The following is a 22687-nucleotide window of genomic DNA, read 5'->3' on the forward strand; positions in this document are numbered from 1 at the left end:
CATCATTTATTTAATAGATCTTTAATTTGTAGCCTGGACAGTGCCTGAGCTAACCACTCATTTTATATATATATTGTTCAGTACATATATAGTTGGTGGTGAATTAATGGTAATATATATGTAATCTCAATCATTGATTACACGATAACACGCATAAAATAAACTAATAAGAGGCGACAATAACAACTGAGCTAAAAGTCATATCATCTCTACTCTCAGATATAAGGGTGTTTGGGACTGCTCTGCTCCACGTTTTTCAGCTCTGCTCCACGTTTTTTAGCCAAACGGTTTCAGCTCCACGCACTCAGTTCGAGGAAAAAGGGTGGAGTTGTGAGAGCACCTAAAGAGGTACTTCACAAACTCCAGTTTTTTTGGAGCTGCTCCATGGTAGAGTTTGTGGAGCAGAGTTTGTAGAGCAGTCCCAAACAATCTCAAAATTCACAAGGTTTATTTACTAATAATGGCATACATAGGGTAGTTACAGCCTACTAGCAGTGCCAAGCGGAACTTATACCTTAGGCCGATCATAGTTTCATGAATATTAAATATATCGATGTCATATTATATATTAATAAAAAGAGAAGTGATAAGAATTTTATAGGGTAGAAAAAGTTTCATAGAGATAAAACTCTTTCTACACTATTTTTAAAATGTGGATTGTGTTACAAACTGAGTTATAAAACTCTCGCTGAGAATGACCTTATATAACAGCTGCATCTGAGGCTCATCAACCTCAACAGCAATCATGCAAGTTCTTGTGTTGCTCTCGCTGGTTCTCCCGGTGGTCATCCTGATCGTCCGGCGTGCAACGCCGACGAAGGTGGCCAACCTCGTCAAGTTGGTTCTAGCAAGTAAGCCACCAGCTATGTTCGTCACGGACTATGCCGCGGCGCATCGCCTTCTCGTCGGCGGCGGCTCCTTCTCCAACCGGCCTCCATCGATGTCACCCAGCGCCGTCCTCTCCGGCCGCCTCTACCACAACATCATCTCGGCACCCTACGGTCAGCTCTGGCGCGCCCTCCGCCACAACCTCACCTCGGGAGTCCTCCACCCGAAGCACCTGCGTGGCTACGCCGCCACGCGTCGCCGTACGCTACGCCGCCTCGTAGAGGACCTCAGGGAACAGCAGCAGCTCGCCGGCGGCGGCGGCGTGGTGCTTGCCACGGAGAGCATCCGCAGCGCGGTATTTGGCCTCGTCTCTACCATGTGCTTCGGCGACGGCGTCGACGCGGCCGTGGTCCGCGCCATGGCTGATGTCCAAATGGAGCTCATCCTGTCCTTGCCTGCGGCACGCACGTTCGTGTCTGCGCCGTTCCTGGCGCTGTGGAGGTTAATCTACCGCAAGCGGTGGAACAAGCTGGTGGCGATACGACAGAAGCAGGAGCAGCTGTACCTCCCGCTCATCGACGGCTGCCGCATACATCGCCGGAGCTCTGACGAGACGACGACGACATACGTGCACACACTCCTGGATCTTCATGTTCCGGGCATAGCTGGAGGCAAGCAACGAAGGCTCGAGGATGGTGAACTCGTGGGGCTCTGCTCGGAGTTTCTTGGTTCCGGAACTGAATCCCTATCCGCGGCGCTGCAGTGGATCATGGCGAACCTAATGAAGCGCCCAGACATGCAGGAGGCCATCCGGAGGGAGATCGACGCTGTTGTTGGGGCCAACGAGGAGGAGGTTGGGGAGGAGGTTCTTGGGAAGCTAGACCACCTCAACACTGTCATCTTGGAGGCCTTGCGGCTGCATCCCACCACCATGTGGGTATTTAGGCAGGTAAGCCAAGTGCTTATAGTCCTATAAGAGCATCTCTCCAATATATATAGTTCAGAAAAATTGAATTCATAAATCAATGAGTTTTCCAGGTAAAGCTAAAAAATGTTAGAAATTGCATTGTAAGCATATATATTTGTTGGGTTCCACACATGCAAAGGTTTGTTGACGGCAACTCAGTCTTCTTTTGCACTTAGATCACGCCCACCGCCCGTAATCGGCAGTCAAGGAAATGAGTCGGCAGGCGACTAGAAAATGAGTCGGCAGTCGAGGAAATTCAAAAATATGTTAACCGCCAAGAAAATATATCAAAAAAAAAATCTCAAAACTAATGCAGTTACTGAGTTTCAAACTCACAACAACCACCTTCGAATGGTTAGGTCCTTACCAGCGCACCTTGGAATCATTTGTGACTAAATAGCTAACGCATTGCTTTTGTATATAGTTTGGTGAATTTTGTAATGCATATTTGACACAATAAATGAATTCAAATAAAAAAGTTTGAACAGGAAAGTTTTACATCTTTTTGAGTTATATAACTTTTATTTAGGCCATTTCTCTATCCGGGATCATTTAAAAAATTCATAAAAAATGTTGATCTCTTAAAATTTATTTTCCTTAGCGGTTTGCAATAGCACTCAAGGAAATGGTCTTTTCCTTGCAGTTCCCAACATCACTCAAGAAAGGTCGAGTAGAAACCACCAAGGATACACATTTCCTTAGCGGTTTACTACAACCCCCCTAAGGAAATGATAAATTCCTTGGCGGTTGGATTTTGGCAATCAAGGAAATCCTGGACCCTCAAGGAATTTCCATTTTGGTGTAGTGACTATTTGACGGGGTCGTGCTACCCACTCTAGTAGAGGAGTCGCCTTGGGCGCTAACAATGGGATGGGAGCGTGTGTGGAGAAGGGATGGGAGGGGGCCGGGGCGTCAAGGTAGAGCGCACACGCGGAGTTGAATAAGAGGCATGGAGCAAAAGAAAAGGCATGTGGAACGGAGTCTACGAAGAGGAGAGAAGGAGGCGTGCAATATCTCAGGATTGGTTAGGAGCTAGGGTCTTGATGTGTGTGTATATATGAGAAGTGAAGGTGGTAAAGGTAGACCCGCCAATCAGACCGACACGGCATGCTGAGACAATAGTCCGAGCATGGCCCTAGAGTCAGGTCGAGCCCGATGGCCATCGTGTCATGATGTGCCTAAGCTAGGCCATGGGCCATGCCCATGGTCTGCAGGTCTTATGGCCATCTATACGTGTCACGTAAAATTAACTATGGGTGTCCACACGGTTGCTCCATGGGAACTGTTCTCGTCATTGAATTTTTCTTATATTTTCAGTCTTGCAAAAGAACCAAGACTGGAAGTGGGTTTTGGGAACTATTGCAGATGTTCTTAGTGCCAAATAATATGCTCCAGACATTCAATAATAATTATAATTTTCTCTATACAATCCTCTTGCAACCATTATATTTGCATTTGTTAACTATATATTATTTTTTAGAGCTATTTAAAGTCAAGAAGAGTGAGAAACAGTTTTCATGACCAAATAATTACTTATACAAGATTATCTAACCAACAACATGTATATGAAAAAAAGGTGATGGAAGAAGACCAAGTGGTTCATGATGGCCAGCATATTCCTGTGGGTACCAAGATGGTCTTCTCGTTGGAGGCCCTAGGGCGAGACAAGACAATGTGGACTGACCCTGATGAGTTCAAGCCAGAACGATTTCAAGCATATCGAGGTGCAGAAAGCATTACCAAGAACCTGCTGTCCATGGCCGGGGAGATGAAGATGATGCCTTTTGGGGCCGGCAAGAGGATGTGCCCTGCTATAAGCATGTCATTGCTCCACATCGGTTACTTCATGGCAAACCTTGTGAGGGAGTTCGAGTGGAGCGAAGCAGAGGGTGAGCATGCTGTCCAACTCCACACTGATGCCAACGTCTTGTTGTTCAATTTCATGAAGCGTCCACTACGTGCTCACGTTGTGCCTCGCCGTCCGGAGGTCAAAAGCATTCGTTAACTTATTGGATGGACAAGCAGTGTCCTGCTGGTCCAGTTGGAGCAGGCAATCCATCGTGTTGTGTGTGGGCCTTTGATATTGTTAGGAAGCAATCCGTGCCTCAAGGAGATGAATCAATAGGATTAGAGAGATCATATCAATTAGCAACGTTGATTAATCTTAGCCTTTACCCTAATCCAATGATCAATGTAATATCTCCCTGTAACAATCGTTGTTTCGTATGGACTACTCCACCCTCAAGAATCGACAGCACCACCCTTAGGAATCAACATCACCAGAAGGGTTATCCGTTGAGTGACCGTGTATCCACGATCCCAAACGAGCGTCTTGCAACTCCCGTGACGTTGTTTCACCATGTATAAATTGTGAGATCTTCAATAAAAAGTTTGCAATTTGATCCATTCTTTCTCTTGATTACAACCACGCTAAAACACGTTATCAGTACTGCTCGAGATCGAGAGGGAGAAGACTCCCATCGAAAAGGTGAGATGGATTTTGACGACTCACTATTGATCATGACTGCCATCGTCCTCGGTGTCCTGCTCACCTGCCGTGTTCCATTGCTCGTCGATGCTGTCCGCTTAGAGGAGAGCCGCGCACAACACCGCCGCATCTTCAGCCATCATCATTGTCGTGAACACCATAGTCATTGTCGTCCTTGCCATGGCTGCGACAATCATCATCGTATTTGTCATGGCCAGGGCAACCGCGCACGCCCTGCTGCCTCCAGCATCATCCAGGCTTCTAGATCAGCATTGGCACCACCAACATCGGCCGTGCCACCAACTCCACCGGCAACACCAGTCCGACTACCGTCACCGACTCCTAGGTCCTTCTCCATGGCGGCCGGACCAAGGACGGCCCCCATGTCGTATGCCTTCCACGAGGCCGTCCAGGCTTCGATGGGCTTCAATGCACAAGCATCACAGCTCCAACAGCTATTCCAGTGCCCACTCCGGTGACTCTGGCTCTAGAGACGACTTCTTCGGTCTAGGAGCGCCGCTCATCGTTGGAGCAACACCACCGCGGACCACAATCCTCCCTTCGTCCTGGTTCCTAGACTGCAACCTTCCTGAGGCTCTCCAATGGTGTCCTCCTCAACTGCTTCAGTGGTGAAGTTGGCCCCTCCAGCGAGGGGGGCTACTCTGCCAACTAAGCAGCAACCGGAAGCAGGCGGAGGCAACAATGGCAGAGCAACGGCGTACAGTGGAATGGATATGTTCTGAACCATATCTCCATACTACTACTTTATTTGTCTCCTGCCTTACGGGTCGAACAGCAACACTGTCGACGCTGTCCTAAATAAAGTTGCCTCCTCATGTGTCTTGTTTTATTATAGGATCATCCGCTTGTCTTAGAAGCCATACTTTTTCTGTCAGCCAGCATCACAATAAATCAATGAACAGTACTTTCAGACCAGCAGTATTTCTAACTTGTGATCATGACTTGTTGGCTGTAGCAGCCAATTCACTTACAGATCCTTTGGGGTTTTCATGTAATTAGTGTTGCATGTTGTGTTAGGGATTGGAATACGGTAACGATATTGTGCGGGCGTTCGTCTTGTACGGACACTGCGCACCCGGGCCTTGGCCTAATTAGCATCACGTCATGTCACCACTGAAGAAAAGAACAGTAATGATACTGTGTGGGCGTTCGTCCTGTCCGGATGCCACGCACCTGGGCCTGCGGGCTAGTTAGCACCACGTCATACCACCGCTAAAGAAAAGAAAGGACGCTTCGATTCCTTGATCCCACATCATTCCTGTCTTCCATGACGCCTTCGGTCGCTCGCTATTGCACCTAGACGTAGGAGCTCCCCATGAGGAATGTCGTGCTCGCATCCATCGCTGCCGCCCTTCCTCCCTCCATCTCTCCCTTCCTCCGTCCCCTTCTCAGCGAGCTCCATGGTGACTCGGCTCCTGCTCCTCCTACAGGTGATGAGGACGAAGACAACAGCTCCGACGAGGTAGGTAAACACTTCTCTAGATCTAAGCCCTCCTCCTTCTATGGATCTAACTACTACTCCTCCTCCTCCTCCTCCTCCTCCTCTAGATTCGAGGGATACGACAATGACTAGGGTTCCGGCTAACTCTAATGTCCTATTCTCTTCTCTCTCTCTCGCGAGCTCGAAGGTGATGGGCCAGGGCTGAAACAACCTACACTGGAATAAGATGATTCATGTGTTGCAGGAAGGAAGTATTAGTGTTGAGATTGTTGTAATTGGGGATTTCAATTGTTGAAATTATCTTTTTCAAATATTGTTGTTTCCAGTTTTTCATGGTTCATGTTTGAATTTTGGGACGTCACAATATTGGTGCATAAGATGTTGCAGTACATACTTCGCGAATGTTGCAGTACATAATTTTTCGATGTTGCAATACATAATTTTCGATGTTACACTACACATGTTGGCAAGTTACAATATTTATATCCTTATGTTACACTATGCAGTTCACATATTTTTTTGCGAGATTACACTTGAAGTTTTTGGGACATGGAAGCGATAGAGAAAGAGGTGTGATGGGAATAGGGATGCGGTGAGGAAGAGAGAAACTGGGCACGGAGGGATGGGGAACAGGGCGTGGCGGGGATAGAGATGCGGTGACAAAGGATCAGGGGCACGGAGAGACAAGCAATTCTCTATTTTATTCTGTTTTATTTTCTAGATCTGATTCTGTCAGGTGTATGGGGTTTTAAGAAGGTAGCAGCGGTCTTGTTTAGTTCACCAAAAAACCAAAAACTTTTCAAGATTTACCGTCATATCGAATCTTGTGCCATATGCATGAAGCATTAAATATAGATGAAAATAAAAAATAATTATACAGTTTACCTTACTCTATGATTAGATAATATTTATTAAATAAAAACAAAAATACTACGGTATCAAAATTCAAACATTTTTTGGATCACGCTAGAATAACTGTTTTTTTTCTCCTTAATTTTCTTCCCGCTTTATCCCAGGTGTGCGCATCGCATCGTTCTTTATCCGGTCGTCTTCTCCTCTGGCCACTCTCGTTCGTCGGAACAGAACCCACCCAGCTCGATCTCCCCACTCCTACCGCCCCGCAGCTGGCTGCGAGGCAAGCTCCGGCGGCCCCCGCGGTGAGCTTCATCGCTCCCGCCCCATGTCTGTGCCTCTCGTTGGGTTGGCTCGTATCCCTATCCCAACATCTTCTTCCCTCCCATTGCCATGGAGCTCCTGCCTGCTCCCTTTCCCACTTTCCTCCCTAGACCCCACCAATTACTTCCCCAATTGCCTCTTTCTAGACCCTGCCATGGCCGCCTCCAAGAACCCATCATGGCTGCTTTCGCCCAGGCTCCTCCCCTTGCACTCCCCTTCCAAGAAGCAACGAGAAGCAGCAGCTCCCAGCCTCCACGCCCAAGTAACCGTCCCAGCCCCCCCGCCCAGAGACCAACAACAGCTCACCTGCCGCCTCCTGGCCCTTTCCATTCCTCCGCCAGCAGTGAGCCTCTGATTGTTACCGAGACGAAGCTCATCACGATGCACTCCTGCGCCGGGCGCCTCGGGGACGCTCGCAAGGTGTTCGAAGGAATGGCATGCAGGGACCTGCTCGCCTGGTCGGCCATGATCGGCGCCTACGCCATCAGGGGCCTGTACAAGGATGTCGTGTCGCTTGCGGTGACCATGGTCAGGGAAGGTGTCACTCCGGATAGGTTCCTGATCACCCGGATTCTACAGGCGTGTGCGTACACAGAGGACCTGGAGCTTGGGGTGGCGATGCATTCCCTGGCAATCCGGAGTGGTTTCATGGCGGAGACAGCGAGGGACGTACCGGTTGGGAACTCGGTGCTGGCAATGTACGTCAAGTGCAGAGAACTGGGCCGTGCGCGTGTGGTGTTTGAGAAGATGGGACAGCGGGACCTGGGCACGTGGAACTCAATGATTTTCGGGTGTTGCCAGTCCAATGAGTGGGAGGAGGCGCGGATGCTGCTCGATGATATGAGGCGCGAAGGTACGTTGCCCGGGGTTGTCACGTGGAACACGCTGATTTCGAGCTATGCAAGGTCTGGGGAACTTGATGTGGCCATGGAGATGCTGGAGCAGATGGAGGAGTCCGGTGTTGCTCCGGATGTTGTCACCTGGACTAGCCTTGTGTCTGGTTTTGTCCATAGTGATAGGAGTGGTGAGGCACTTCGATGTTTCATGCGCATGCGTCTTGCTGGAGTTGAACCGAATGGCATGACAATTGCGAGTGCCATCTCAGCCTGTGCTAGTTTGAGGCTACTGAGTCAGGGCATGGAGCTCCATTGCCACGCGATTAAGGTTGGGAGCGTGAACAATGTGCTCTCGGGGAACTCCTTGGTTGACATGTATGCAAAATGTGGAGAAATTGTTGCAGCTAAGAGAATATTTAATGAGATACCCGAGAAGGATATCTTCTCCTGGAACTCAATGGTTGCAGGGTATGCACAAGCGGGCTATTGCGGCAAAGCATATGAGCTTTTCTGTAAGATGGAGAGCCTTGGTGTTCGGCGCAATGTGATAACGTGGAATATAATGATCTCGGGATACATAAGAAATGGGGATGATGAGAGAGCTTTTGAGCTATTTCAGATGATGGAAAGCTATGGAGTAAAAAGGGACACGGCTTCATGGAATGCACTCATTGCTGGTTCAGTGCATAATGGCCATTCTGATAGAGCCCTGAGAATATTTCGGCAGATGCAATCACTCTTGGTGAGACCAGATTACATCACAATATTAAGTATCATTCCAGCATTTGCAAACCTAGTTGCATTTTCGAAAGTACGGGAGATCCACGCCTGCATTTTTCACAACAATTTAGAGATGGATGGCAAAATTGCAAATGCACTCATCAATGCCTATTCAAAATCTGGTGACCTTGCTGGTGCTTGTGCTGTTTTTGATAGGCACTCATCAAGGAACATTATATCTTGGAATTGTATAATTCTTGCACACTTGCTGCATGGTTCTCCATGTGAAGCACTGGATCGCTTCTGTGAGATGAAACAAGAAGGTGTGCGGCCAGATCATACAACTTTGACTGCCGTAATCAAGGCCTATGGCCTCCAGGGAAAGGTATCTGAGGCGAAACAAATATTTTACAATATGACCCACGATTACAACATTCATCCAGATTTAGATCATTACGCAGCTATAGTTGATCTCCTTGGCCGCTCAGGGAGTCTACAAGAAGCATATGAGTTTATTGATAATATGCCACTCATACCCAATTTAGCAGTTTGGGAGGCATTGCTTACTGCTGCATCTATTCATGGAAATGCAAGGCTAGCAAACCTGGCAGCAAGAGAGCTGTCATTGCTTGATCCCAGTGACCCTAGAATCCAAAGGCTGGTTTTTAATTATTGGGATCTAACTGGAAAGTCTGCTGATGTGCCACTCATGACAGTATACAACAAAGGAAGAGAGTTGGAAGATGTTGATAGTTGTTCGGTTGAAATCAAGAACAAGGTCTATTTGTTCTCAACCAGTGATAATTTAGCATTAGAGAATACAATAGCTGAATTGAAGTTGATTATGATTCAGATCAGAATGTCATTGCTGTGTAATGGGACTGACGCTGAAGAAGAGAAAGAAGAATTATCTGGAATACATTGTGAGAAGCTAGCAATTGCTTTTGCAGTTTCAAATTCCCCTCCTTTCAGAAACATACGGATAATAAAGACCTTAAGGATGTGTAGCCTTTGTCACGTCTTTGCCAAGCTAGTTTCAGAAAAATATGAGCGGCAAATACTGATCAAGGATTCAAATTGTTTGCACAAGTTTAAGAATGGAAAGTGCTCATGTGAAGATTATTGGTGAATACAACTAATATTAGTGTACCAATGGTTCTGTTCATGTATGCGTCATCCGGACTGGTTTTTTCATGTATGAGTGTAGTGTCATTCAGTTCATGGTTGTATTGGTACAGAAAATTACTGTAGCTGGTTTTGCTCATAAAAAAAGCCTATTGTTGTCTTATTGCTACTTTTTAGCTGGAAGTAGTAGATACCTTTATCTTCTTTGACTGGGCTTACTATACTTTAGTTAATGTCTCTCAAGCTTGAATTTATTGGTGTTCAAATGCTATCTGCTACGGACAGAGGTGGAGCTCCCCCTATGGTTTCTGGCAACTCTAATAAGGGAATGGCAAGGTTCAATGGTTTATGGAATCTAGATCAACCGTTAGACAAGTATGTTGCAATGACACTGTTTTTTTTGGCAGCTTTTGTCATGTTAAATTTTCGAATTTTCTCTTAATGCTTAGGGTGTTCTTGCGCAGAGAAGGTAAACACTGATCATCTTAATAAATTGTTATTGTTATGGACAGGTAAACAATGATTATCTTATTGATTATGAGAAAGTTTACTGAATTCAAGGGGCTGTTAAATTTATTGAGTCATGCACCTTGGGCTATATTGGCTGAGAATGATTGTGATTCCGGTGTTTGCATGGAAGTTTATAAGAACAATCAACTTCATATTTTTGTGGCACAAGGCTTGTTTTCTCGAAGATCAAACGAGCTCAAGGTGGATGTGATTTTGAGCTAGACCATACACTTTACTCCTTTTTATGTTCGCATGAAGGAATTTTCCTTCTTACAATTCTTCTGAATTTTCCCAAGGATTCAAGCTGGGGTGACCAGTCTCTCATTCGCCAAGACAGCGCTGACGAGGAAACAGCAGACATTGTAAGTGATTCTTGCAGTAGCTATATTCTCATGAAATTGATTACTAAAGAAGAGCTCTTTGTGATGGCACATTCGTTCAAGTTTCTTTGGGTATGGTGCACTGTACATGTTTCCTCTGAGTGTTTTGGAATCCTTATTTTCCTTTTTTGCGATTTCTGTAGTAACTCTATAGTATTAATAACTGGCATTCTAATCAGCATATGGTTGTTTTGTTAGAAAGTCAGATTCTGTCAACAGAATTTACTAATGGAAAGATGCTTAGTTGCACAATCACAAGCTTGCTTTGTTTTATTCTATTTGTTTTCTTTTCTCTACGCAAAATATGTTATATATCAATATATCATCTTGCAGCAGTAGAAAGCAGCCGATTTATGTGGTATGCTTCATTTCTATTATTCTATAATTGCTGAACGATGTTAACCATACCCTGTAATTTTATTTTGTTTGAGTTAGTCATGTGAATTGATAGTCTTGCTGGATAATATTGAAACATGGTACTACATATTTCCAGTTACTCATTTTGATCAGAGGGTTAGAAAATATGCCTACCAATACCATTCGAGGATTTATTTGATTATTATGGTTTTAAATGCCAGTCTGATGAGAAATTTAATATAAGCTGTTCTGTTTGCGGTGATCAATGGCCAGTGATTGCTCTGGGAAACAAGATACAATACAGAAGTGAGTGTGGGCCACTCGATCTTAATGTAGGTGATCAAAGGGCTAGCAATGTTATGTGTACCCAAAGGTAGATGTTTCCTGAAGAAAAACGAATCTCTCTTATACTATCCCTTTATATTACCTTGTTTCTGTTGCCTCTATCGACATTTCACATTCAATTCGCAGCCAGCTAAATCACTTTCCTAGTCCGCAGCCACCCAGATTATAAATGAATGCTCCAAGTTTCTCTATATCAGGTCACATGTTACTTGATTGTGACATAATGGTGAATGCCTTGTTCCCATGTGGCGTCACCCAAACTTGTGCATTTAATGTTTTCTATTAGGTGCTTGAGGCCGTCTTTGTGTCATTAGTGGCCCTCTGCTCCTGAGATGTTTGTTTGTCTCTTCTATGTCATATATGCTTGTACGTGTTTCTGAAGTTCACTGCAAACTTTATTTGTCAATGACTAACTTGTGCCCGTGTTATTGAAAAAGAAGCTGCAACATAATAATCCTTTCATTGACCAAATTTGTTGGAAGTAGTTATATGCCCTTTCATTTTGACCATGCTATTTTCATTTTGCAGTCAAATGCTTTCTGACTAATGATTTGGACTGCAAACTCTCGACAAGTGATGATTACTTCAATGAACAAGAGGAGGAACTTAGGCATAGGGTACAACTTGAAGCAGAGGAAAGAAAGCTGGAAGAGATTCTGGAACATCAATGGCGGATAGGAGAGGTAGCAAAGCAAAAGCATCTTGCAGAACAATTTAGAAGTACATATGCATCTTCTGTTATTGGTACAGCTTGTCTTTGAAGCAATGGGAATTTAAACAGGGGCCAGGATGACCATGAAAGTGTGCCCAATGACTCTTCGCATACTTATCTCAAAGGAATAAAGTTTGGTGACTTTTGCTACACTGAGAACAATTTCAGCCAGAAACTTAATGGATTGGACTTATCTGATGCACATGCATTAACCAGCTGTGATGAGTGTTTCTAAGTTGACACTGAAAATGGATGAGGTTTGGAAAAATGCACAACATAGCAAACCACAAAAGAAGTTGACACTGTACAAGTCAAGAGCTTTCACTATCAGTTCTGTTCGCAGTCGACACGCTGAGATGACCCTTAGTGCAGTGGAGGCCTGTAGGTACAAGTCAAGAGCTTTCGCTATCAATTCTGTTCGCAATTCACACAACGAGACGGCCCTTAGTGCAGAGGAGGCCTGTAGGTGATGCTTTTCAGAATGCCTAGGTATGGACTGTTAAATGTTGACCTTGGCGCAGAGCAAATAAGATAAACTGGACTGGAAAAGTAAATTGTTACCCAATGTGCATAGGTACAGATGAAAGCATACCTTGGGCGTCATTTCAACCAGCAGCAGCGACGTGTTCAGCAGCAGCCAGCAGCAGAGGCGAAGCAGAGGATATGGTGGCTGGGCCATATGTTGGCAACCAATGAATTGAACTAGGCACACTGCTGCATCGAAGCCCTTTCTCTTCACTGGTTTCTTGGATATTGGAAGAAAGGGTGCCCCAGGGGAAATCTAACCTGGCTTTGTTTATTTCTCATATTTTGTTTATTGGAAGCTTTTGGAGAGAATATGAAGTGAAGTTAGTGTGGAGTTTTCTAGTTGCCTGCTTCCGTTTCAGCCACGTATAATGACCGACGTTGTATGGAAATTATTTGGTGCTAGATTTCGATGTCGTGTTTTTGATGAGTTGAACTTGATTAGGGTCCCTTTTCTTCAAAAAGAACTAGGAGTTATTCGCCTTTTAGGCTTTTACCATATATGTATAAATTTGAAAATACCATTACTGTGAGGTACAAGCTGGGTATATGTAAGTACTGTCTTATCAGTTCTTGGACTTCGGTTTTTATCGTTATCTCTTCTCTCTTCAAATCTGAAATCTACTTTCTTGGTCACCCACCAGAGTTTCTCCAGCTCCTGTGTGGCTCGTTTAGAAGAGGAGGAATCATCTAGGGATGAGAAGCATTGCACTTTTCTGGTGCTTTTCGGCAATTTACCATATGTAAGTATTGCACTTTTCTGCAATTGGGCAAAAAGTCAGAGACCAGGAGCAATCCTGAGCAAGACATAATATGATTATTACAACCACAATTTTGTTATTAGGAGTAAGAAAAACACAATGTTGTCGCTCATCATGCCATGGGCTTCTCCAGCAGCGCCGACACGTACCACTGGTCCTTCTCCTTTCCCCGGCCGGTGTTCCACCGCAGCTTCCTGAACCCGACGTGATCAATCATCGGCGCGAACGTCGCGTTCAACTGCGCGGCGGCGCAGACGAAGTGGTCCAGCCAGAACAAGCCCCCTGGCCTGAGCACTCTGTACACGTCGAACAGCGCGAACTCCAGCATCACACCGCCGCCGCCGCCACAGCCACCGCCGAGCTCGTGCCCGGCGTGCACGATGTCCATGGTGCCGTCGAACAACGGCAGCCGGTGCGCGGCGGTGACGTGCAGCGGCACCAGGCCACGCGACGCGACGAAGCTGCCGAACGGCGCGCCGGAGTTGACGGCGGCGGTGAGCACGGTGGCGCCCGCGCGCTCCAGCATCCGCGCCGCGAACGTGCCGGACGGGGAGCCGCCGCCGAGGTCCACGCCGACGCGCACCGTGCCGTTGGGCCGCGCCGCGAGCACGGAGTCGATGGAGTAGGACAGCGCGCCGTCGTCGCGCGTCCATCTGTCGTCGGCCTGCTTACTATTATTATTCCCCCGCCCGCCGCGCCGCCGCAGGTCGAAGCATGATCCGTCGCCGCCGGCGGCGGCGGCGGAGGACGCGAGGCACGAGTAGTTCTTGCACGCGTACGCGTCCCAGACCACGGTGGTGTCCGGCGGCGTGGTCCAGAGGCTCTTGGGCAGCGGCAGCGGCTGCGGGTACCCCTTGGGTGACCGCGGTCGGCACCGGCGGCGCGGCAGCGGCTCGCAGCCGCTGAGCATGAGCCTGTGCGCGAGGGACTCGTCGGACGGGCACTCCCCGCCGGGCGCGTAGTCCATGTACCGCTCCAGGTCGTCCTGGACGCGGACGCACGCGTGGCCCAGCACCGGGAACACGGCCTCCCCCGCGGCGGGCTCGGTCACCTCGTGATGATGCGGACCGACGACGGCCAGCCTGAGCTCCCCGGCGGGCTCGCGCTTCCATCCGCCGTTGGTCGTGGGCGTCGCGGGGAGCTCCGCCTGCTTGGCGTGGTCCTGCATGGCTTGGAGGAGCGTGTGGAGGAGCTCGTTGGCGGTGCGGACGCGGGCGTGGAGGTCGGCGAGGTCGGCGCGGCCGGCGGCGAGCGCGGCCTGCGTGGCGTTGAGGTCCGCGTGCAGCGCCGCGGAGCCGTCCCAGAGGCGGACGATGGTGGCGGCGGGCTTGCTGTAGCTTCCGTAGCGGCGGAGGAGGGAGGGCCCGGCGCCGGAGGTGACTAGGAGGATGGAGATGGTGTTGGTGAGCAGGAACATGAGCAGCGTGGCCGCCGTGGTTCCGCTGCAGCAGTAGCAGCGGCGTGGCCTCGAGCTCAGCGGCGGCGGCTTGTTCTTGCCGTTGCCGCCGTGGAGGTCGTCGTCGTCCATCATCGATCGATGCCTCGATTGGTGTGTACGTGCTAGCTAGTGGTCGAAGCTCGATCGATCTCACTTAGTAGCAAGCAAGCAGGATCAGACGATGAGCAATGTGTTTTTCTCTCAAGAGTGCAATCTACGAGCCGGTTCGCTTGTCTTATTAGCCGTACTATCTCGAGGTAAAGCTTGCGATCGTTTCGCTTGCGTTGACTCCCGATCGAAGTTTTGCGTGCATACATGGTTGAGAGTGCATGCGACGCGGAAAAGGGGGAGGGTAGCTTCATTTGAAGGCTTGCACGTGCTTGCTTTGAGAAGATGAGAGACGTACCCAAAACCTAAGCACTCTTGGAATGACTTACAATTTGGGATGGAGAGAGTATTTATTAAATACTACAAAGCTACCGTACCCAAAACCTCAAAATCTTGCCAACTGAGGCCTAAGCACTCTTGTACGCAAAGTGCCTGACGAGTGACGACCTGAGCTGCTCAGTGATTTATCAAAGTGAGTGAAGTCCAGGAAGGAAAGAAGTGGGCGGGTGGGGGGGCCCAACCCAATAGTGGTATTATGGGCAGCTCCTCGCGGTATTGGGCTAGCTGTGGAGTACGTGGGCTTTCAACCAGGCCGGTAGGCCTGCTAGAGGAGAAATTTATCTGCACTCAACAGGCTAAACTTTCTCCATTCAAAAAAGAAAAAAGAAAACTTTCCATAGTGCTTCAGCTAGCTGCATACAGATAGCAAGACATATTTTACCGTATATATATACAGTGCAGTACGTACGTGCACTGTGGAGTATGAGACTGCGTAATTAAACACGGCATCACACCAACTGGACCGCCGCACTTGATATGATTGGGCAGATTGGGAGCACCGCACACCGCCGCACCCAACCGCCGCGCGCTTTTACTTTCACGCATGTAGTATTGGGCCTACTATATATCAGGGTGAGGGTGAGCAAACCGCGTTCGTGCGTGCGCATCCTGGGCCTGCTTTAATTTGGGCTACATTCAAATAACCGCCATTATTATACGTACGTGGCCTTTTTTTTTTCCTTTCTATTTTTATATTTTTATATGTTTTGGAAAATCGACACTGTAGCACTTTCGTTTGTATTTAACAAATATTGTCCAATTATGGACTAACTAGGCTTAAAAGATTCGTCTCATCAATTCCGACCAAACTGTGCAATTAGTTTTTATTTTCGTCTATATTTAATACTCCATGCATGCGTCTAAAGATTCGATGTGACGGAGAATCTGAAAAATTTAACAAAATTTTTTGGAACTAAACAAGGCCTTAGAACAAACGTACCTTTATTTTCAAGTCAGGCAAATCTATATGCAAGTTATAACTTATGAAAACACTATGCCAAGCTTCTCTCCTTCAACTTTTTCAAATGGCCGACTCCAGCAAGTCTTTCGTGGGATGACCGTACCAATACCACCTTTAGCACCGAGTTAGCATTTCCAAAACATTCTGCAAATGTTTTCATTTGCACCTCACCACGCCATTCAATCTAATACATATACAAAGTTAGATCTCGCTTAGTGATACAAGATAATCATATTAGCTAAAGAATTATTTTCTCCTCTTCATAGTACGAAACATGGCTAATTATTTTCGCTTCTCTAATCACCTTAATTGGGACACTACCTTGTGGGCTTTGTTTTCATCCTTCTGTATCTCCATCGTCTTTGCTTGTTTAGCCTTTGCATCATGTGTCCTTGCCATTTCCATCCATTATAATATGGGTAGCTAATTGATTAATGATTTGATGATAGAAGAACACATGATTTCGCGGAATATCTAATTACCAGGGACAGACATTACATGAAAAGAGTCCATTTTGTTGCTCGACTGATTTTGAGCCCTCAAAGTGAAAAACACAAGGAAAAAAGGAAACCTATTTAAATCAGTGAAGGTCCGCATCCCTGTAACAAAATGATGACGAATCAGATGGCAGAGCCACGTTCCTGTAACACCCAAAAATGTGAATTTCAATTAATAGGAATTAATTTGATTTATTTAAGAGTTTGTGTGAGCATTTGAATCTAGCAAAATAAATAGTTTTGTGCAAATAAAAAATTTTCATAAGTTTAGAAACGTGAGTTTTGCATTCACGCTGGAGCATAATTATTTTGTATTGTATGTTCTGTTTTATTGTGTTTATTTTGTTTCAAAGTTCTTTGGAAAAAGGAATTGAAAAAAAAAAAATGGAAAACTCCCTGGAAGACCAGGCCCCGGCCTGCCCCTTTCCTCCTCTCATGGCCGGGCGCGGCCCAATTCCCCCTCCCCGCGGCCCAGCCAGCCGCGGCCCAGCCAGGGCAGCAGGCGCGCCCCTTTTCTTCTCCTCTCTGGCCGACAGCCGGGCCCCGCCCCGCTTCTCTCACTGGCAGCGCGGGCCCGCATGGCAGCGGGCGCCTTCTCCTCCTTCCTTCTTCACGAGACGGAGCCGAGTCGGACGCAACCGGCGCCAACCAAAATCCCGATTCTCCCGGGATTTGGCATGTTGAGATCAAACCGAGCCCTATAAAGCTCCTAGTGATGCCCCGCGTCTCGGTTTTTCCATCTACGCCGCAAGAACTTTGCCCTAGAACCCGCTGTCGCGCTAAAACGAATCTCACCGAGTTTGGGAGCACCCTCTGTCGCCGCGAGCCTTCCCTGTTCTCTCCTGGTGCGAGCAAGGCGTCTAGGTGAGTTCCTGGTGAGTTTCTCCACCGCCTGGTGGTTTCGTTTTTTTTTTCGTGCTCTGAATCGAAGAAACGGCGAGCTCCAGGGACCATGCCCATGGCGCCGCCGTGTCGGGTGCCCATCCGGCCGGCCGGCCGCCGCTGGCCCCCTGGTGGGATTTCCACCGTTGGATCCAAGATCAACGGCCCCAAACAGAAGATACCCCTTCGGGGTGAAATTTGTTTAAGAGCCCCTGGATAATCTGAGATTTCACCCGCAGTCCAAAGCGCCTACTCAGTTTTACGCCTTTCGTTTTCAAAAACGTATTCTCCGCGGGCTGAGTAAATTACGCTTTCCAGAAATTACAGAAATGCCACTGATTTTGTTTTGCTCATAAAATACTCATTTCAACTCCGTTTTTGTCCATCCAAATTGCGTTAGATTCGTATTTACGATCTCTACATGTTAGAAATATTAGTTTACTGTTTTGAAACTTTTTAATTCTGCAGTAGCATTTAATTAATTATTTCTTTATAGGAAATCTTAGAAAATTCATATCTTACTCGTTTTAATTCCGATTTTCGTGAACTTTACGTTTGTGTGATCGTAGCGCTGCGTAGAATATTATCATAAACTTTTATATTTGTTTTACCACTGTTTGGTGTATTGTTCTAATTATACCTTGTTTGCTTCGTGTATGATTGTCTACATTGGATTGCGTGTTGTTGATTGATGATTGGGATTAGACGGTGAGCCGTACGTTGGTGACCAAGCCCAAGCTTTTGAGGATCAGCAAGCTCAGGAGAGCTTTGAGCAAGGCAAGTATAACTTGGGACCATCCTTGTTACCCATTCACTTATAACTACATATATATATCATATGCATGCTATCACCTTGTCGACCTTAGCAAAATCATAGATGATTGTTACCTGTATTCCTTGCTACCTACTTGATACGCATTTGGTGTAGATGTGCTAGTGCTTGATATAATCCATGATCTTGTAAGATGATTAATAGCTATGCAATGAACATAAAAGAAGGACAAATAACGATATGAGATCTTGTCTGTACGTGATCACCCGGGATAACAGTGCAACCATGAGGGCTATTATGGCTCTGGCTTTAGCTCAGTATGAAGACCTTTTCTAGCTTGTTAGCGGTTACCCGAAAGGGCGCTAGAGGGGCTGAACCGACACGGGTATAGTGCGAGCCCCTGTCCCTATGTGTATAGGCTGCGCGTCATTGTGCCATTCGGAAGGGGGGTATCTATATCTGCTCGCAAAGGAATCCTTGCGGCCCTAACATGTTAGACGAACTTTTGAAAGGCTTCATAGTGATCCCTGCCGACCTCCCTAGGAAGGGGGTTAAGAGACTAGCTACCTCGGGCGAAAGGGTAAATCATGACTCATGGGTAAAGATGTACAACCTCTGCAGAGTGTAAAACTGGTATACTAGCCGAGCTCACGGTCAGGAGCGGCCTTGGGGGCATCTACATTAAGATGATGAGCTTGTTATGTTATTATGTTCATTTGATTATCGTTTATGCTATGAATTAATTATGCTTACACTTGATCATGTGATTAATGGATTATTTATGCTTCCTTGATAATTGCTATTTAATTATGAACATGCTATCCACTATTAAAAGCTAAATGCAGTCAAACCAGTGTCAGCTATTTGAGCCTCATGAACCCCTGGTTATACTTGTTGAGTACGATATGTGCTCACTCTTGCAATTTCCCAACACCTCAGGTTATGATAATGAAGATGACTGGAATGAGGATTACCGTTATGAGTACTAGGTTTGGAGTCAACCAGTCAACAGTGTCCCTGTGTGGAGCTTCCGTCGAGAGCGTTGTTTACTCTATGCTATCATTTTTGTATGAGACTATGTGATTTATTATGTTTCGCTATGTAATAAACACTGCAATGGTACATTTGAGATTTGTCTACTTATGTGTGCGACTATTCCTGGGGCACATATGAGTCTTTTATGCATCCTATTTTGTTCTTAAAATATGGGTGTGACAAATTGGTATCAAAGCTTTGTTGACTGTAGGACGCAAACCTAGTTAGCAAATGGTCGAAAATTTAGGTCCTTATTTTACTTACTTCATGCTTCCCACTATGGTCTTGTTATTTGTTAAAAGTTTATGCTTCTCTATCTTGCTCTATTGTGAAATTATTGCATCCATCTGATCTATGTCTAAAAACTTTTTGTAGATGCCGCCCCGCACCCGTAGTGCTGCACGCATGGCTGCTGAGGAGTACCGTGCCATGTTCAACCTAGGAGGACAACGTGTGGATGGAGTTCCTGAGCTGGAAGATGAGGAATCAAGGGTGGAAGCTCAGGAGGAAGTGCCTGAAGATGAGGAGATGCAAGATCCACCTCCATCACAGCCTGTTAATGCAAGGATGGGGTGGACTACTGAGCTGTGGATTCCAGAGGCAGATCCCAAGGATTTCTTCCATGAGAATTTGGTGCTGACATTGAAACACCATTACCCGGATTTGCAAGCCACACTGGAGTATAACTGCACTGAGCACAAACACCCGCTGAGGAGATCGCTTTGGGTTGCAGAGCTGATAGTCAAGACACTGGATGCCACCAAGGGGATTCGAAAGGTGGAATCAAAACACATCGCTCGAATCAGCCGGGACACGATGAAGGAGAGCATGGCAGATGCAGCTTACCAGGCCTTGGTCTTTTACCGGGGTAGACGCTTTGAGGATGTTCAGTATAATGCAACATACCACTATCCTCGCTTTGTACCAGAAAAGATGACTTGGGCCATAGAAGTTGCAGATGCTTCACAACCAAAGCTTCAAGCACAAGTGGAGTTGACCTATGAGCTGACACTCAAGGTGATAGAGTTGGAGAATGAACTACACCGTGAGAGGAAGCTGCTGGAGAAAGAGCAAAGGGAAGCGGATGACCTTCGAGCAGAGTTAGGCCGTCCCAAACTTCATAAGAGGCTGCATGTTGAACCCATCTTGAAGGATGCTGCACCCGAGGAATAGAAAAGAACCCATATGTAATAGGAACGTTAGTAGTTTACGAGTTATTTCGAGTCTTTTGCTATTGTGGCGTGAACTTGGTGTGTTTGCTGATTTGTTATTATGAATATGTGTGATTTGGATTTTTGTAATGAGTGCTGGGACTTTGTGGGCATGTCCACAAGTTCCCTAGTTAAGAACCTTAAGTAAGAACATGAATAAATAGTAGTTTGGGGTCATATCCTGTTTCTGTCTTTTGCTGTTTTCTGGACCAGTCTGCAATGATTCTGGAATAAATCAAATTCTGCTCGTGCAATGTTCATCAAATTTTTCTGGGAAAAAGTAGACTTTCATATATTTCCAATGCCGCAAGAATGACCAAATTATCTATTATGAGCTGTGAGTTATGACTGTTTAAAGTTGAGGTTTCTGCGCAGTCTGGAATTCTGGAACAGTTTCGGTTGTACCCAGTTTTTGGTTAACCTCACGTTGGAATCTGGTAATATGATCTAAATGAAAGTTGTAGACAATTTCTTTATCTTTCCAATGGTGTACAGTATGTATCCTTTTGAATTCTGGAACTCGAGATATTACTGATTTTCTGACCTGCTGACGTTGGATGTTACCCAGAAAATTTCAGATTCGGTTAACTCTTGTAATTGTCATGTTGGGCATTACTAAGATGTGTTTATATACCTTGGAATGCAGATGGCAGCAAGAGGAAGAGGCAGAGGCAGAGGCCGTGGCAATGGCAATGACAATGGCAATGGTGGCAATGCCCCAATCACCGTGGAGGAACTCATGCAAACCCAAAATCAGATGATGCACGTTTTCATGCAGCACCTGCAGCAACAACCTCCACCAACACCACCACCTGTTCAGGTGAGGGACAAGCGTGGAGAGTTTATGAAGGGAAGACCTCCGGTATTTACACACTCAGCTGATCCCATGGAGGCAGATGATTGGTTACGTGCTGTGGAGAGGCAGCTAAACATAGCACAGTGCAATGACTTGGAGAAGGTGTTGTATGCTTCTGGACAGCTTCAAGGTGCAGCTCAGACATGGTGGGAGTCGTATCAAGCTGCTCGTCCCAACAATGCTCCTCCTGTCACATGGCTGGAATTCTGTAGGGACTTCAGAGCTCGGCATATAAATGAAGGAGTGATGGAGCTCAAACAAGAAGAATTCAGATCACTCAGGATGGGCTCCATGACTGTGGCAGAATATCATGACACATTTGAACAGTTGGCTCGCTATGCTCCAAATGATGTCAGGGAAGATGCTGATAAGCAGCGTTTATTCATGAAGGGCTTGTACTATGAACTCAGGTTGCAGTTGGCAGGAAACACTTATCCTACCTTCCAAGCTCTTGTGAATCGTGCCATTGTGCTTGATAATATGCGGAAGAGTCAGGATAAGAAGAGAAGGATGCTGGCACAAGGATCCGGGAGCAATAACCGTCAGCGTTTCAGCTCTCATCAAGGCCATCAGCAGAGGTTCCAGGGACCAGTTAGTCAGTGGAACCGTAACCAGCAACCCCAGCGTTTCCAGAATCAGTCACAGAGTGGGAACCAACGTCCTCCATTCCAACAACGTAACCATAATCAGCAGCAGCATGGTCAGCAGACACCTCGCCCAGGGAACTCAAATGCCAACTCTACAAAAAGGAGTGCTTCTAACAATCCTACCAGGTGTTTCCGTTGTGGGAAGGAAGGACATATGTCCTATGATTGCCCAGAGAAGTTTAATCCGCAGAACAACGACCGGAGATCCACTCCTAATTCAGCAAAGGTGAACAACGTGGCAGCAGAAACTGTTCAGGAGGGACCAGAAATCATGATGGGTACGTTCAGCATCAACTCTATCCCTGCTACAGTTTTATTTGATTCTGGAGCTTCACATACTTTCATATCACAAGCATTTGTTAGAGTTCATAGCCTTCCTCTTGTTGCAATGAACACCCCTATGTTAGTTAATTCACCGGGTGGGACTATACCAGTTTCTTTACGTTGCCCCTCAGCAAGTCTTTCTTTAAGGGGGGTAGATTTTCCTATCAGTCCCATGGTTATGAGAACTTCAGGCATAGATGTGATCTTGGGTTTGGATTGGATGAAGCAACATGCGACAAATATTAACTGCAAAGAGAGAGTAGTGGTTCTGACAACACCAAAGGGAGAAAGAATCAGTGTTGATGTAACAATGCAAGCACCACTCACAGCTAAAGTGAACCAACTGACTGATGATGTTGATCCTCAGAATTTGGTAGTGGATGAGTTTCCGGATGTCTTTCCAGACGAATTGCCAGGTATGCCAC

At 46.5% G+C, this 22687-nt stretch overlaps 3 protein-coding genes and 1 long non-coding RNA gene across 4 annotated transcripts; 3 read left to right on the plus strand and 1 right to left on the minus strand.

The window, feature by feature from the left end:
- On the plus strand, positions 703 to 4201 carry LOC8066087 (cytochrome P450 89A2). Its single transcript, XM_002443709.2, has 2 exons — positions 703 to 1777; positions 3372 to 4201. Exons 1-2 carry the CDS (start codon positions 746 to 748, stop codon positions 3798 to 3800), a joined length of 1461 nt encoding a protein of 486 aa, XP_002443754.1. The 5' UTR covers positions 703 to 745; the 3' UTR covers positions 3801 to 4201.
- On the plus strand, positions 6787 to 9808 carry LOC8066088 (pentatricopeptide repeat-containing protein At1g19720). Its single transcript, XM_002443710.2, has one exon. It carries the CDS (start codon positions 6991 to 6993, stop codon positions 9604 to 9606), a length of 2616 nt encoding a protein of 871 aa, XP_002443755.1. The 5' UTR covers positions 6787 to 6990; the 3' UTR covers positions 9607 to 9808.
- On the plus strand, positions 11117 to 13027 carry LOC110437050. Its single transcript, XR_002455103.1, has 2 exons — positions 11117 to 11222; positions 11723 to 13027. It is a non-coding gene; the product is annotated as an uncharacterized LOC110437050 (long non-coding RNA).
- Positions 13305 to 14720, minus strand: LOC8066089. The gene has a single exon (XM_021464880.1). It carries the CDS (start codon positions 14718 to 14720, stop codon positions 13305 to 13307), a length of 1416 nt encoding a protein of 471 aa, XP_021320555.1.

The sequence above is a fragment of the Sorghum bicolor genome, chromosome 7 (assembly GCF_000003195.3).
Source record: "Sorghum bicolor cultivar BTx623 chromosome 7, Sorghum_bicolor_NCBIv3, whole genome shotgun sequence".
Lineage (NCBI taxonomy): Eukaryota > Viridiplantae > Streptophyta > Magnoliopsida > Poales > Poaceae > Sorghum > Sorghum bicolor.